Source organism: Vigna radiata, unplaced genomic scaffold, assembly GCF_000741045.1.
Source record: "Vigna radiata var. radiata cultivar VC1973A unplaced genomic scaffold, Vradiata_ver6 scaffold_251, whole genome shotgun sequence".
Classification (NCBI taxonomy): domain Eukaryota; kingdom Viridiplantae; phylum Streptophyta; class Magnoliopsida; order Fabales; family Fabaceae; genus Vigna; species Vigna radiata.
In genome coordinates, this window is record NW_014543556.1 from 440,763 (window position 1) to 456,351 (window position 15,589).

The following is a 15,589-nucleotide window of genomic DNA, read 5'->3' on the forward strand; positions in this document are numbered from 1 at the left end:
TGCACAGGACTAACCCAAGCACTGTCAGATATAGGATATATCATTCCTGCTTCAAGCAATTTAAGCACTTCCTTTCTCACCACCTCTTTCAACGTAGGATTCAACCTCCTCTGTGGTTGTGCTATGGGTTTATAGTCCTGTTCCATCATGATTCTATGCATGCAGTAGGTTGGACTTATACCTTTCAGATCAGAGATGTGCCAACCTATTGCCTTTTTGTTCTTTTTCAAAATTTTTACCAATTTTTCCTCCTCACTGTGTGATAGAGAATTGCTTATAATCACAGGCTTCTTTGAATTTTCCTCTAAAAACACATACTTAAGATGATCAGGAAGCATTTTCAATTCCATCTTGTCCTGATCATCCAAGTCAGCCTTTTCCAATTTTTCCACTTTCACATCAGTGGAATTCTCCTTTTTCAATTTTTCCATATGTTGTGAAATCTCCTTTACTTTAGATTCTTCTTCATCAGTTAGTTATTCGCATGCATCAACCAACACACGCTCTAAGGGAGATTTCACATACATCTGGCTTCTAACGTTCTCTACCACATCAACCAAAACTTCCACCCTAAAACAATTTCCTCTATCCCTAGGGTGCTGCATTGCTTCCACAATATTGAAAGTTACAGTCTCATAATGCAATCTCACCTTTAGATGACCGTCATCAACATCAATGATAACTCTAGCAGTTTTCATAAATGGTCTACCCAATATGAGGGGGACTTCAGTATCCTCCTCCATGTCAAGAATAATAAAATCCACTGGAAAAGTGAACTTGTCAACTTTCACCAAGACATCTTCAATAACTCCAAATGGGTACTTTACAGACCTATCTGCTAGTTGTAGAGTCATCCTTATTGGTTTTACTTCCATGTCCCCTATCTTCTTTAACATAGACAAGGGCATTAAATTAATGCTTGCCCCTAAGTCTATCAACGCTTTTCCAATGGGGAGCTTTCCAATTGTACATGGAATAGTAAAACTTCCAGGGTCTTTGAATTTAGGTGGTAGAAGTTTTTGGATGATGGCACTACAATTCCCTTGCACCTCAATTGTTTCTTCCTCAATATACTTCCTTTTTTTGGTCAACAAATCTTTCATGAATCTAGCATATGAGGGCATCTGTTGAAGTGCTTCTGAAAAGGGAATTGTGATTTCCAGNTTNTTGAAGAGAGCCATAAATCTTGAAAATTGACTTTCCTTATCCTTTCTTGAAAAAGTCTTTGGATAAGGTAAATGAGTCACAACCTGTTTTTCTTTTTGGCTCTCTTCCTCTTCCTTCTTTTTGTCTTCTTCTTCTTCAACGCTCTCTTTCTTTTCTTCCTGATCATCAATTAATTTTTCCTTTGTATCATCCTTCTTCACAATTACACTTTCTAAAACTTTACCGCTCTTTGTAGTGATAGCTTTGCAATGCTCTTTTGGATTTGGTTCAGTGTTAGCTCCAAACGTATTCACAGGCTTATCTTCTAATTTCTTGGCAATTTGACCCATTTGAAATTCTAAATTCTTTATAGAAGCATCTGTGCTCTTTTGATTTGATAAGGTCATCTGCATAAACAGTTGAAGAGTTTCTTCCAGTTTTGAGACCCTATCAGTGGGTTGTTGATGAAACTGTGGAGGTGGTGGTCTACTGGAACTAGCCTGACCCACGCTAGGATGAGGTCTCCATCCTTGATTATAATTTCCATAATTTCCTTGACGGCCTTGATTTCCCATATAATTTACCTCTTCCTTTGCATTGGTTAGAATAGCACACTCTCCATTTTGGTGCTCTCCACCACACAGTTCACAACCTTGCACAGTATGTTGTGCTTGTGATACATTTTGGGGTTGTATTTGTGAAACCTTTTTCATCAAAGACTCTAGTTGTTGAGTAATAATTTTGTTTTGGGCTAGTAAGGCATCTTGGGATTGCAACTCAAACATTCCCCTCTTCTGGTTTTGCCCTCTCTCACTTCTAATGTCATTGTCACTAGATGTCATATTTTCAATAATCCTATGAGCTTCATCAGGTGTTTTCAACCTAATGTTCCCTCCTGCTGAGGCATCCAACATTAACTTTGTGTGAGATTTTAAACCTCCCAAAAAGAGGTTTAATTGAGTGGGAACGTCAAACCCATGAATGGGAGTCTTCCTAAGCAACCCCTTGAACCTATCCCATGTCGTGCCCAAAGTCTCTTCAGGTTCCTGTTGGAAAGATGATATCTCCTGCTTGCCTTTATTTATCTTCGATTGGGGGAAATATTTGTGTAAAAATTTTTCCACCACGTCATCCCAATCTGTCAGACTTTCCTCTGGAAATGAATTTAACCATTTATTTGCCTCTCCAACCAGAGAGAAGGGAAAGAGACTAAGTCTGATTGCTTCATCCGACACATTCAACATCTTCACAGTATTGCAATATTGATTAAAAGTTGTTAGATGATCATAGGGATTTTCGTGTGACAATCCTGAAAATGGGTTACTTTGAACAAGGTGAATTAATGATGGCCTCATTTCCATATTAGTTGCAATCACCACAGGTTTGGCTATACTGTTGAAAGATGCAGGTACAGAAACTGACGCAAAATCTTCCAACGTACGCCTATCCCTTTGTTCATTGTCCCTATTTCCCTCTATTCCTTTGTCCTCTTGATCAAATGAAGAAAGAGTGTTTGAAGTAGCAGATAAGCTAGCTTCTCTAGCTTCTTTTTTTCGGTTTTCTCTTCGACGCCTACTATTATTTCTACGGGCAGTCCTCTCGATCTCAGAATCAAACAATAAATTCTCAGATTTTGTTCTGCTTCTCATGCAGAACAAAAATCTCTACGGATCAGCCTACAGAAATAACACAGGAACAGATCACAATATATACATATATACGAAAATTAAAACAATGGATTTACAAATAATGGAACAGAATTGAAATTGATACACAATGAATTGAATAACAAAACAATCAAATTCCCCAGCAACAGCGCCAAAAACTTGATAACTTTTTGGCAAGTATACCAAATCGTTACAAGTAATACAGTGATAAGAAACGTATCGTTCTCCTCAGGGAATTTGTGTTACGTTATTTAATTTAAAATTATATATCAAGATCAATTCGTGTTAATGAAAGTTGCTTTGATTGTTGCATAAAGAACACAGAATTTGACAACGTAAAAGTTAAGATGAAATTATGATACGAACAATCATTGGAATTGGTTTCTGACTAACATCTCAGTAACATCCTGTACAATATATGATTTGTTCATGCATTCACAAGTTGATAACTTGATTCAATTCCTCAAAACAAGTTCTAAAATTATCCATTAAATTATTAATTCCTTAATTAATTTAATAAATAATTTTGCATTGAGTTCAGATGTTCAGAACGACCAAAAGCGTGTAAGCTATTCCTAGCGTAATCACTTTTAGCTTCTTTTCTTACGTTTCTGGTTCTAAAAAATACTTCCCAGTATAAAAAGAACCTTTAAGATAAATTATACTTCCATATAATCAAATTCAAGTCAAGAAAAGAACAAGAATAGATACATTTATTGATCAGGAAAATTACATCAATGTTTTGCCATACAGCCAATTCCAACGAAAGAAAATTTAGCCTATCCTAGACATCACAAACGTACTCATTTCCGCAATTCCTTGCATCATGTGTAGTCTTGATGTCTTCAGAGAGTCTTCTCAGCATCTTCTGATGGTTTTCAAAGCAGTTCTCTAATTTTTCTTGTGTGTCTGAAGATGTCCCTGCCTCTCTGTCACGTATCATTAAGAGCCAGTTAATTTTCAGTAACCTGCACCATTCGCTCAGCGCACAGAAGCAGTTTCGTTGTGCGAATTAATTTTAAATTATGCAACTCAAATGTTGTAATTCGCTAAGCGCACAGCCTCAGGTGCGCTCTGCGAATTTGCAATTTTTTACCATTCTCTGCTGTAATTCGCTTAGCGAACCAATACTAGTGCGCTTAGCGAATTATTGACTTTTGCTTCTCCAAATTGGTTGATTCGCTCAGCGAACGAATAGTGGTGCGCTGTGCGAATCTATTCTTCTGGCTCTGCGAAATTGGTTAGCTATGCGAGAATTGGCTGTCAACTTCACAATTATGCAACTTTTCCTGAACAATAATTTATGAAACATTTTGCTACAAATTACAACTGTTCACTGAGTAATAACATGAATAATTACAAAATTGAGATCATTTATAAGTGTAAAAATAACTCTTTTTCACACTTATCAGATGTTCAGAATGCAACCTGGAGAAACAATTTCCGATGTTCAAAAGCATTTCACTCGCATAGTGAACCACTTGACATGGTTGGGTAAGATCTTTGATACTAATGAACTGAATGTAAAAGTTTTGAAATCATTGGACAGTTCTTGGAAACCAAAGGTGTCTGCCATCTTAGAGTCACAAAATCTCTCTCAAATGATGATGCCAATTCTGTTTGGAAAGCTTCATGAGCACGAGCTTGAGTTGAAGAGATTAACTGCTGAAGAAGATATGGCAAAAGGAAGACACTAGCCTTCAAGTCCGAGATCTCTAAAGGCAAAAGTTCAAAAACTTTTGAAGATGATGATTCTAATGATGAGGAGAACATGAGCCTCATGATAAAGAAATTTGCCAATTTTATGAACGCAAAAGGAAAGGACAAATTTCGTAAAGAAAGGAGAGAAAATCAAGAATCTCCTTCAAGTATAAAATGTTATGGATGTGGAGAAAGAGGACACATGAAAACTGAATGTCCAAAGAACAAGAAAAGTGAAGAAAAGAAAGAAAGAAAATTTCAGAAGAAAAAGAAAGCTTACATAGCGTGGGAAGACAATGCATCTACCTCAACAAGCTCAAGTGATTCAGATGAAGAAGCTAATATTTGTCTAATGGCTGACTTAGAAGATACTAAAAGCCAAGTAAGTGATTCTAGCTTTGAATCTAGTGAGTTAGACTTACAAAAGACCTTCTTTGAATTAATGAATGAATTTAAAAAACTTGATGCTGCACATAAAAAGCTTAAGAAAGAGCACAATCAATTGAAATTGAAGTATTACAAATTGCTTGATGACGAAGTTGTATTAAGAAATAAAGTTAGTACTTTAGAAACAAGATTGTCTGATGCAAATGCTATTGTTGAACCTGTTGAATGCTTGTCTTGTAAGAGTCATATGTTTGATATTGACATACTTGAAAACCTACTTGCAAAGGCAACCAAGACAAGTTCACATGCTAAAACAAAATTTAAAACAAGCAATTTTAGAAATAAAAACTTGCACCAAAACACAAAGTCTAAAACTAGAAGAACTTGTAGAGTTTAGGTTGAAAAAGGGACTTTTGTTAAAAATAAAGTAAATGATATTTGTTTTTTTTACTGTATGAAGCATGGAAACACATCAAACAAATGCAACATTAAAAATTTTGGTGTTCCAAATGGTAAATATGCATGGGTTAAAGTTGTAAAATGATATATACTTGCATGAACTAACCCCAAGGACCCATAATGAGATTGGGGACCTAAAATTCCTGCTAATTTGTTTTATAGGAACCTACTAAGTCAAAGAAGTCATTGTGGTATCTTGATAGTTGATGTTCAACATGACCGGTGACCAGAAAAAGTTTATCCCTTTTGAGAAGAAAAAGCAAGGATTTGTAACTTATGGGGATAATAACAAAGGTAGAATCATGGGTACCAGAGACATTAGAGGAGGAAACACATTGACTATAAGAGATGTCTTATATGTTGAAGGCCTCAAGCATAACCTCTTAAGCATAAGTCAATTGTGCGACAAAGGTCTCAAGGTAACTTTTGAAAGTGATAAATGTACTGTTTACTTTAAAGATTTTGTTGATATTGCTTTGCAAGGTGTTAGACATAACAATATTTATCTAATTGATATTGAAAGTGCATAAAAGATCTGTACATATTCATATGCAACATTTGAATAAATTAATTACTAACGATCTAGTGATTGGTTTGCCTAAACTGAAATTTGAGAAAGACAAATTATGCACTGCATGTCAAAAAGGTAAACAAACCAAATCTTCATTTTCATCCAAAAGCATGATTTCTACGACAAAACCTTTAGAACTATGGCATATGGACTTATTTGGTCCGTCTAGAATTAAAAGTTTTGGTGGAAATTACTATACTCTTGTAATTGTTGATGATTACACTAGATTTACTTGGACCTTCTTTTTAACTTTGAAAAGTGAAGCTTTTAAAACTTTTAAATCTTATGCTAAATGTATTCAAAATGAAAAAGATTTGAAAATCAAAACCTTGAGAAGTGATCACGGTGGTGAATTTGAAAATGAATCTTTTGAAAAATTTTGCGAAGAATATGGCATAACACATAACTTTTCTGCACCTAGAACTCCCCAACAAAATGGTGTTGTTGAAAGCAAAAATAGATCATTAGAAGAATTAGCTAGAATGCTTATGAATGAATCTAATGTGCCAAAATATTTTTGGGCTGATGCAGTTAGTACTGCTTGTTATGTGTTGAACAGGATGCTTATGAAGCCAATTCTGAAATTAACTCCTTATGAACTGCTAAATGGTAGAAAACCAAATGTATCTCACTTGCAAATATTTGGATGCAAATGCTTTGTATTGAATAATGGTAAAGATAATCTTGGTAAATTTGATGCAAAATTTGATGAAGCAATTTTCCTAGGATACTCTTTAACTAGCAAAGCATATAGAGTATTCAATAGAAGAACCTTGATAATTGAAGAATCAATGCATGTGGTCTTTGATGAGATTGTAGACCTTGAGGTAAACCCTCTTGAGTCAAATAAACCTATTGCAGGCGATGAGGATTATTTGACGGAAGCTCTTGAAGAGATGTATCTGAATGAGAACTATCCTCTGAAACTTCAAGAAACACCTCAAGCTGTTGATCCTAAAAGCTATCAACAACCAAGAGGACTCTCCTTGGACAACATCATTAGAGATATTTCAAAAGGGGTAACTACTAGAAATAATCTTAATAAGTTTTGTCTAACTGTAGCTTTTATGTCTCAGATAGAACCCAAGAACATAAAGGAAGATCTTCAAGATGATAAGTGGTGCGTTGCTATGCAAGAAGAGCTAAACCAATTTGAAAGGAATGAAATCAGGGAACTTATTTCGAAGCAAGATGATTATCAAGTTATAGGAACAAAATGGGTATTCAGGAACAAGCTTGATGAGGATGGAAACATCACAAAGAACAAAGCAAGGCTAGTTGTAAAGGGCTACTGTCAAGAGGAAGGTATAGACTATGATGAAACATATGCACTAGTGGTCACATAATTGATGGATGAAAAAGCATGTTTAACTACCCCTTTGTTTTGCATTAATTTACATAGTAGGATTAGTTGCTTTTAATGTCTCTAATTTAATGTTGCATTTTATAGTCTTACTTGTGTTTAGATAATTGTTTGTTGAAATGTTGGGATTAACATTTTATTTTACCTTGATATTTTCTAACTTACACAGTTGAGTTTAATGTCCATTCGTTTTAATTTAGTTATTCGTATTCGCAAAAAACAATTTTCAACCCCCCTCTTTCGTGTTAGACTTGACTCTGAACCGCAGTTGGTCCTTGAGAGACGACCTAGGAGTCATTCCCTAGCATTATATTGCATTTCTAAATTGCAATCAAATTTGTATGGGCCGCGACACCCATCAAATTTTGGCGCCGTTGCCGGGGACCAACGGTTCAGTATTGAGTCTTTTGTTTGTGTTTGGGTGTCTTGTTACTGTGTTTTGACGTGTTGTGATAGTCTCTGTTGTGTCTTGTGTTGTTTTCTGTGTTTTGAGATTTTTGTGCTATTGTTTCATGATTACTGGGTGTTGTGATTTAGTGCATGACTAGAGGAAATCCTGGATTCATACCACCTTTTGATCCTGAGATTGATAGGACGTTTCATAGGTTAGTTAGGCATTCTAGGAATTTTTCTTTAGAGTCTGTTCCATTAGATATTTTGCATCCCACTACTGAGTACTCTGTGCATACTGCATCTACTGCATCTGTTGCATCTGCACTTGATTCTGATTCTGATTCTGTTGTTTTTCACACTGAGAACAATATGGCATAACCTCCACCTCGTGAGAGGACTTTTAGGGAGATGGCTACACCTGATTTCGATATCGCAAGCTTATGCATCCAATATCCTGATGAGGACGTTCCATTTGTTCTGAAGACTGGACTGATCCATTTGTTGCCCAAGTTTCATGGCCTTGCAAGTGAGAGTCCACATAAGCATTTGAAGGAATTCCACATTGTCTGTTCCACGATGAAACCTCATGATGTTCCTCAAGAGCACATCTTCTTGAAGGCATTCCTTCATTCATTGGAAGGTGTTGCTAAGGATTGGTTGTACGCTTTGGCGCCTAGATCCGTCAACAGTTGGGATGATCTGAAGAAGTTGTTCTTGGAGAAATTTTTCCCAGCATCCCGCACCACAACTATCAGGAAAGACATCACTGGGATTAGGCAGCTTGGTGGAGAGAGCTTGTATGAGTATTGGGAGAGATTCAAGACACTTTGTGCAAGCTGTCCCCACCACCAGATACCTGAACAACTCCTTATCCAGTATTTCTATGAGGGTTTGAACAACATGGATAGGGGTATGCTTAGGGATGGCAAAAAAATTCGTGTCCGCGGATAAAATCCGCGACGGATAGCTGATACCCGCGGATATTTACTACCCGAAACCCGCGGATAGCGGATATTTTAATACCCGCTTATGAACGGGTCGGGTGCGGGTATTATACTATCCGTACCTGCGGATATCCGCTACCCGCAAAAAATAAAAATAAAAATTTAATTTTTATTTTATTAAGTTAAATATAATTAAAATTAACAATAATTTATATTTTACAAGGTTAAATTTAATTTAAATTGTACTATATGAAATATACAGATTGAAATTAATTGTCATTTATTGACAATTAACAAGTATTAATAGGTTAGATTGTCTTACTTTTTACAAAATATACGGTATTGATTATTGATTATTGGGTTTGATTGCCTAAAAATATACTGCACTAATTAATAAGTCAGATTGTCTTACTCTTTTTGCAAAATATACTATATTAATTATTTATTATACGATATTAATTATTTATTATTGGATTTGATTGCCTAAAAATATAATGCACTAATGGTTAATCAATGGGCTTGGCTGTCATAGGCTCTATAAATATATAAGTGATATCTAAGTACAATCTTTATCTTCTATCCTAATAAAATTTAGACCTTTTTATATCTTGAGTGTCGGAGTGTCTCCTACACGTCAACAACCCATCGGAGTGGATGACATTCTCAAGAAGGATTGAAGATCAAAAGAGAACAAAGCAAAGAAGGAAGACTGACCATCAAACCAATTCAACCCAAACAAAAATTAAATTTTAATTTATATTTAATTTAATTTATATTATATTTTATATATTTTTTTTGTAATTCTATTTAAATTTTATTTTAATAATTTATAAAAATATATTTTTTTAAATATTTGCTGGTATCCGCGGATATCCGCGGGTTTTAAAATATCCGCGGATTTTTTTTAGGCGGATACCCGGCAGGTAGCGGGTCGGGTTTCGGGTATAGTTTTTATCCGCCGGGTCGGGTTCGGGTATCACACTATCGGACCCGAACCCAACCCGTTGCCATCCCTAGGTATGCTTAATGTTGCCAGTGGTGGAGCTCTTGGAGACACCACACCTGCTGAGGCTAGGCATTTGATTGAGAAGATGGCTTCCAACTCCCAGCAGTTTAGCACCAGGAATGATGCCATTGTGGTGAGGGGCATACATGATGTTGTTGCTCAGTCTTTATCTGCTGTTGAAAGCAAGTTGGAAAACAAGATTGAATCCCTTGCGAAGTTAGTGACAGAGTTGGCAACCAGCCAGAAACCTACAGCTTCATCCACATTTGTTACACGACTATGTGTTGTTTGTACTTCTCGTGACCACTACACAGATGCTTGTCCTACTCTTCAGCCATCAGCTGCCTCTGATGAGCCTCAAGCTTATGCTGCTAACATATTTAACAACAGGCAGCCACAACAGTCAAATCATGACTTGACCATCACTCATCGTATTCTTAGTTCTCTAACCTCATGCTTTTCTACCAAACTAACATTCCACTGCACTCTTTCCTTTAACTCTTGAAATTTTTCATCTCAGCCAATGATCAATAAAGCTAGATTTAAATGGTTTGACAAAAAGATAATATGAAGTAGTTGAGTGTAAAGACGATTAAAAATCAAATCGGTAATTAATTTTCAAGGATTTATTATAATTTTAATTACTGATTTTGTTCCATTTTCATCCTCTCATTACTATCTAAAAAAATAACATTCTTGAATAAAAGTATCTTTTCTAAAAAGATATATCTTTTATTTTTTTTTCAATCCATCCTATAATATTAATATATCCACATTAGATTTAGTTTATAAATTTTAATATTTGTTGTAACATCTAACAAAATTTGAATTCAATATTATCTTATGTATGCACTATATTACAATTATATTAGTTTTGAAAATTATATCAACTTAAAAGATTTTAGCTTATATAAAAAATTTTAAATTACTTAAATTTAAATTAAAATAGTATTAAAATTTTCACATGAAAATTAAAATAAGGGTGTGTTAAACAATAACTTTAAGTCAATTTCTTAAAACGTCAAAATAGACATAAAATCATAATATTGTCGAATATATGCATCATAATATATGAACAAGTTTGGTAAAATTGGTATAAATTAAATAAAATTTTACTTAATTTTGTGCAATTTTTTTCATCTCATTGCTATGTAAATTCACATTCTTAAATAAAAAGTATCTCTTCTAAAAAGATATAACTTGTATTTTTTTTTTCAATCATTCCTATAACTTTTATGTACCCACATTAGGTTTAGTTTATAAATTATAACAATTGTTATAACATCTATCAAAATTTAGAATCCAATATTATATTATGTATGCACTATGTTACAATTATATTAATTTTGAAAATTATAACAATTTAAAAGATTGTCACCACTACAAAACATGCTTTTTAAATCTGTTTTATGACAGATTTAGATTCGGCAGACTTAAATTTCAAGTTTGTTGTTAATCAACAGATTTAAAATTTAAATATGTTGTTCACTAACAGACTTGGATATTCATACATTTATAAATAATAGTAGCAAATTTAAATCTATTGTAACTATAACAAATTTTAATTTTTTTATTTTAATTTTACTTTTTTAATTACGAAACCAAAACTTGAAATACAACAAATTTTCTAGAACATGATATATACTTCAAATTATTTCACTCGAGTACATAATAAAAGTTTCAAAATAAAAAATAAATAATAAAATGTCTAATATAAAGTGTGTAGTGTAAACAAAAGTCTAACTTTAACTTTTAAGTTTAAAAGTAATCTAAAAAACATGAACCACACATTTTAATGAGTCAAAATTCATCGTAAAAAACTGAATCAATCTTCCCATATTTCAAGTATCATGCATATTTCAAGCACAACTTCTCTATTTTTATTCATGTTAAATTCCAGGAGTAAACTTCTCTCAAGTTATGTGGCAATGAATGATAAATGAAACAAAGGAATGACAAAAATATCCTTTATTCTTTATCCATAATATTCAATGATTATCAGTATGTGTTTTACTACCTACTTTCACCGATCAATTGTGTAAAAAATTAAGAAAAATAAAAGCAACAAACAAGACCTCATTGAATATACAAGATGTCATGACTAATAGTGGCATCTAGACAGTAATAATAAAATTAATAATTCATCAGGCATTTCAAGAGTAGGCAGAATTAATCAAACTGACAGTATTATAAGTTATAATTCTAGAAAATGAGGATGCCAAGTGTATTTAATTTGTCTAAGATTAATTATATATATTGCCATTCCTTCTACTCCTTGATGAAAGTTAAGGACAAAGAAAGAGAAACATTATAACTTGGGATTACAATCAAATTATCCAAGGAAGCAATAGAAACATGTATACAAAAGCTAGAGGACTGCCTAAGTGAGATAGAACAAAGATAAGAATAAATTGAACATACTAATTATTAGCGTAATAATATTACTAATAAACATTATAATAATAATAATAATATCTAAATAATAAGCATTATTATTATTTGTGTTTGTGCTGTTGTTATTCTTTTAATAAATAAAAAATTATAAGAGTTGTGTAGCTTGAAGTATGAACTTATGTCTACTCAGAAAAAGTATATCTATTTGTACAAATTTACCTTTTACAAAATAATCCCTTATGGAAGAGCAACTATTCACGTCAACTTTAACTCACTTTTGTTGACGTGTAGAACTGGTGCCATGAGGCTCCTTACACCGGTACGGGTACCCTTTTATATATATATATATATATATTAATTAGTAATTATTGATAATACTTACCATACTATAATAATATAATAATATTATTATTATTAATAACTTCATCAATTAATAATAATAATAAAAATATTATTATTATTATAGTGTTAGTTATTAGGAATAATAATGCTTATAATAATAATGAACTAAGACCCATGGTACTCTTTAGGAATAATAATTAAAAGAAGAAACATTAAAGTTAAATGAAGATTAAAATACACCTGAAAAAGGAAGAAAATACTTAAGGTGAAAGAATAAAGCAAGGTTGATTGAACACCAATTAGAGTACTAGAGAGACCAAGATAACTATTTGGGTTTTTGTAGAGAATAATATATGAATTGGATGATAGTTTTTTTTTACCTTATATCATTATTATATTGATAATTAGAATAATAATCAATACTAACCTGCCATAGTAATTGTACAGTGGGTTAATCACATATTTTTGGACAGTGAATAATAATAATAATAATAATAATAATAATAATAATAATAATAATAATAATAATAATAATAATATGATTACCATTCTATTAATAATTAATAGAATAATAACAATTATTATCCATGTGCAACTAATAGGCATCATATAAGAATGGATAATAATAATATTATTATTATTAGTGATAATGACACCAATATTAATAATAGAAAAAATTATACAATATGCACAGTAAATAAGAATTATTCTTACTAATAATATTCCGTTAATGAATAATAATATTCCGTTAATAATAACTATTGCTTATTATTAATGATGGTAATGATTAGGATAATAATACCTATTAATAATAATAATTATTTTTATAATAATTATGATAGACAATTACCATAACAATAATGACTGTTTAAGATAATTACTGTTTAAGATATCGGCAATATTATAAATAATAATAATCATGTTCATAATATAAAAAGAAGAATATTATTAATAAGGACAATAATGATAATAACACATAATATATGTATCGTTATTGTTATTATTTAACCATGTTATAATTGATGTATATGTTATTATTGCTTAAGACATATCATATAAAGTTATGATATTTTTACTAATAATAAGGTACATTATACTGTGATGAAGAACATTGTTAAGCATTATTATGGTACTAATTGTTATTTTTATTATGATATTTATATGTCTTAACACTTATTCTTTCTTATTATATTGATTATTATGGTACTTAGGATAATATTATTATTCTGATTATGGTAATAATAATATTATTAGGTAGGGTATTATTACAATCATTATTGTACCCTAATATTATTATTATTATTATTATATGATATTATTACTCTATTAATTATGGGGTAATATTATTATGGTGTTAAGGTAGGTTAGATCATTTATTAAAAAATATTAGATAATTAAATATTGTATTCACTACAATTTAGGCATTATTATTATTTATGTAGATTTGTGGGGCTGTTATATTCTTTTGATAAATGACAAATTATAGGACCCTTCTATGTATGTATATGGTACTTTTTTAAATAATAAATAACAATTTTAAAGCTTTTTATATGATACCATAACATCCTCTAAATTGGTGCTTCTTTAAATATTAGTTGTACGTTCATCTAATGCTTATTAATGGTAAGAAGACAATTTTAAAGCTTTTTACATGATACCATAACATTCTCTAAATTAGTGCTTCTTTAAATATTAGTTGTACGTTCATCTAAATAATATTAATAATAATATAAATAATAACAATAATAATAATAATAATAATAATAATAATAATAATAAGAATACTAATAATAATAAGAATAATATTAATAATAATAGTAATAATAATAATAATAGTAATAATAATAACAATAGTAATAATATTAATAATAATAATCATAATAATAATAATAATAATAATAATAAGGGTTAAATATGTTTTTAGTCCGTGTAATATTAAACGTTTTTGAGTTTAATCCCTCTTTCAAAGTATGGTACATTTTAATCCTGCAAAGGAAACTCTGAATTTAATCCTCCAGACACAACTTTTTTTTCGTGAGTCAGTGTTTCAGCTTTTCTCCCTCTCTCTCCTCGTCTCTTCCTTCCTTCTTCCATTGATTCTCCTCACCCATTCAGCTTTTCAACCTCACCTTCTGCATAAACTCAACAGATCCACCATGTGCCACTTCCCAGCTTATCTCAGCCTTTGATTCTCTCCCAAAATCACTCCCTCCCAGTGCAGCACACGCTCCCAAAACATTGACGAAGAAGATTGCAAATCGCCTAGAGCAATTTCCCATCGAACTCCCTTTTTCATGCAGGTATATGTGGAAATATTTACAACTAATCACAAAAGTTATGTTTATACCACCATGTATGCACGATACTCTTATTACGAAAATACGTACACATTTATTCTTTCTTCTGCAGGGTCTCGGTAGACTTTTCAAATGCCTCTGTAATCCAGCATTTGATGTGGATGATGAAGAGATGGTTTACAAAAGCAAATGACTCATATGAACTTAAAGACACTACGAAACAAAAAATCAGCCCTTTCAATATTTTGTTCGTGAGATGATATACTAAAAGGACTTTTCTGATAACCTCTGAACGTAGTTTTGGGAAAAATGGGACAAGCCGTGAATAATCAATCATATTTTGTTGCTTCTTGTCATAGTCTTCGCCCTCAAGTTTACATGTGTCATAACACTTGGTCAAGTGTAACATTTTTGTCAAATCCACAACACTTTTTTTCTTCTTTTCCTTTTGTATGTCACAAAATTGGAAATGAATAGTAACTTCTATATGGAAATTCAGTGTCATGCTTTTTTAGCAAATTATCGATTCCAAATACGACACTATGAATTTCTTGACACTACCGTATAATACTATTACACTAGCAAATGAGTATAATAGTTTTAGATGCTGACTTTTCTTATATAAGCATGTTATTTTTTTTTTATCATGGATTTTTGTTAGAAAATTATTATTATATAAATTAATAAATAAAAGGATAAAAATGAGGCTTACTAAGTGTATCTGTGAGTAAGTTTTTTCATAAAAAGTTATCAGAGATAAAAGTAACTAAAGAACCTTTTTCATAAACTAATATTGGTTCATACATAATAAAAAACATAACTTTCTAGTTATTGTGAAATATTGCAAATAAATTTTAGTTTATAACTGTCTCATAAAAGTGTTGGTGGACATGATGACCATTCTTCAAAGATCAGTAAG

The 15,589-nt window shown here is 31.8% G+C and overlaps 1 protein-coding gene across 1 annotated transcript; it reads right to left on the reverse strand.

Moving 5' to 3' along the window:
- Positions 1-476: 476 nt before the first annotated feature.
- On the reverse strand, positions 477-14,652 carry LOC106754504. Its single transcript, XM_014636521.1, has 4 exons — positions 14,503-14,652; positions 2,084-2,810; positions 1,374-2,041; positions 477-1,223 (listed from the first exon to the last, which is right to left on the reverse strand). Exons 1-4 carry the CDS (start codon positions 14,650-14,652, stop codon positions 477-479), a joined length of 2,292 nt encoding a protein of 763 aa, XP_014492007.1.
- Positions 14,653-15,589: the final 937 nt, after the last annotated feature.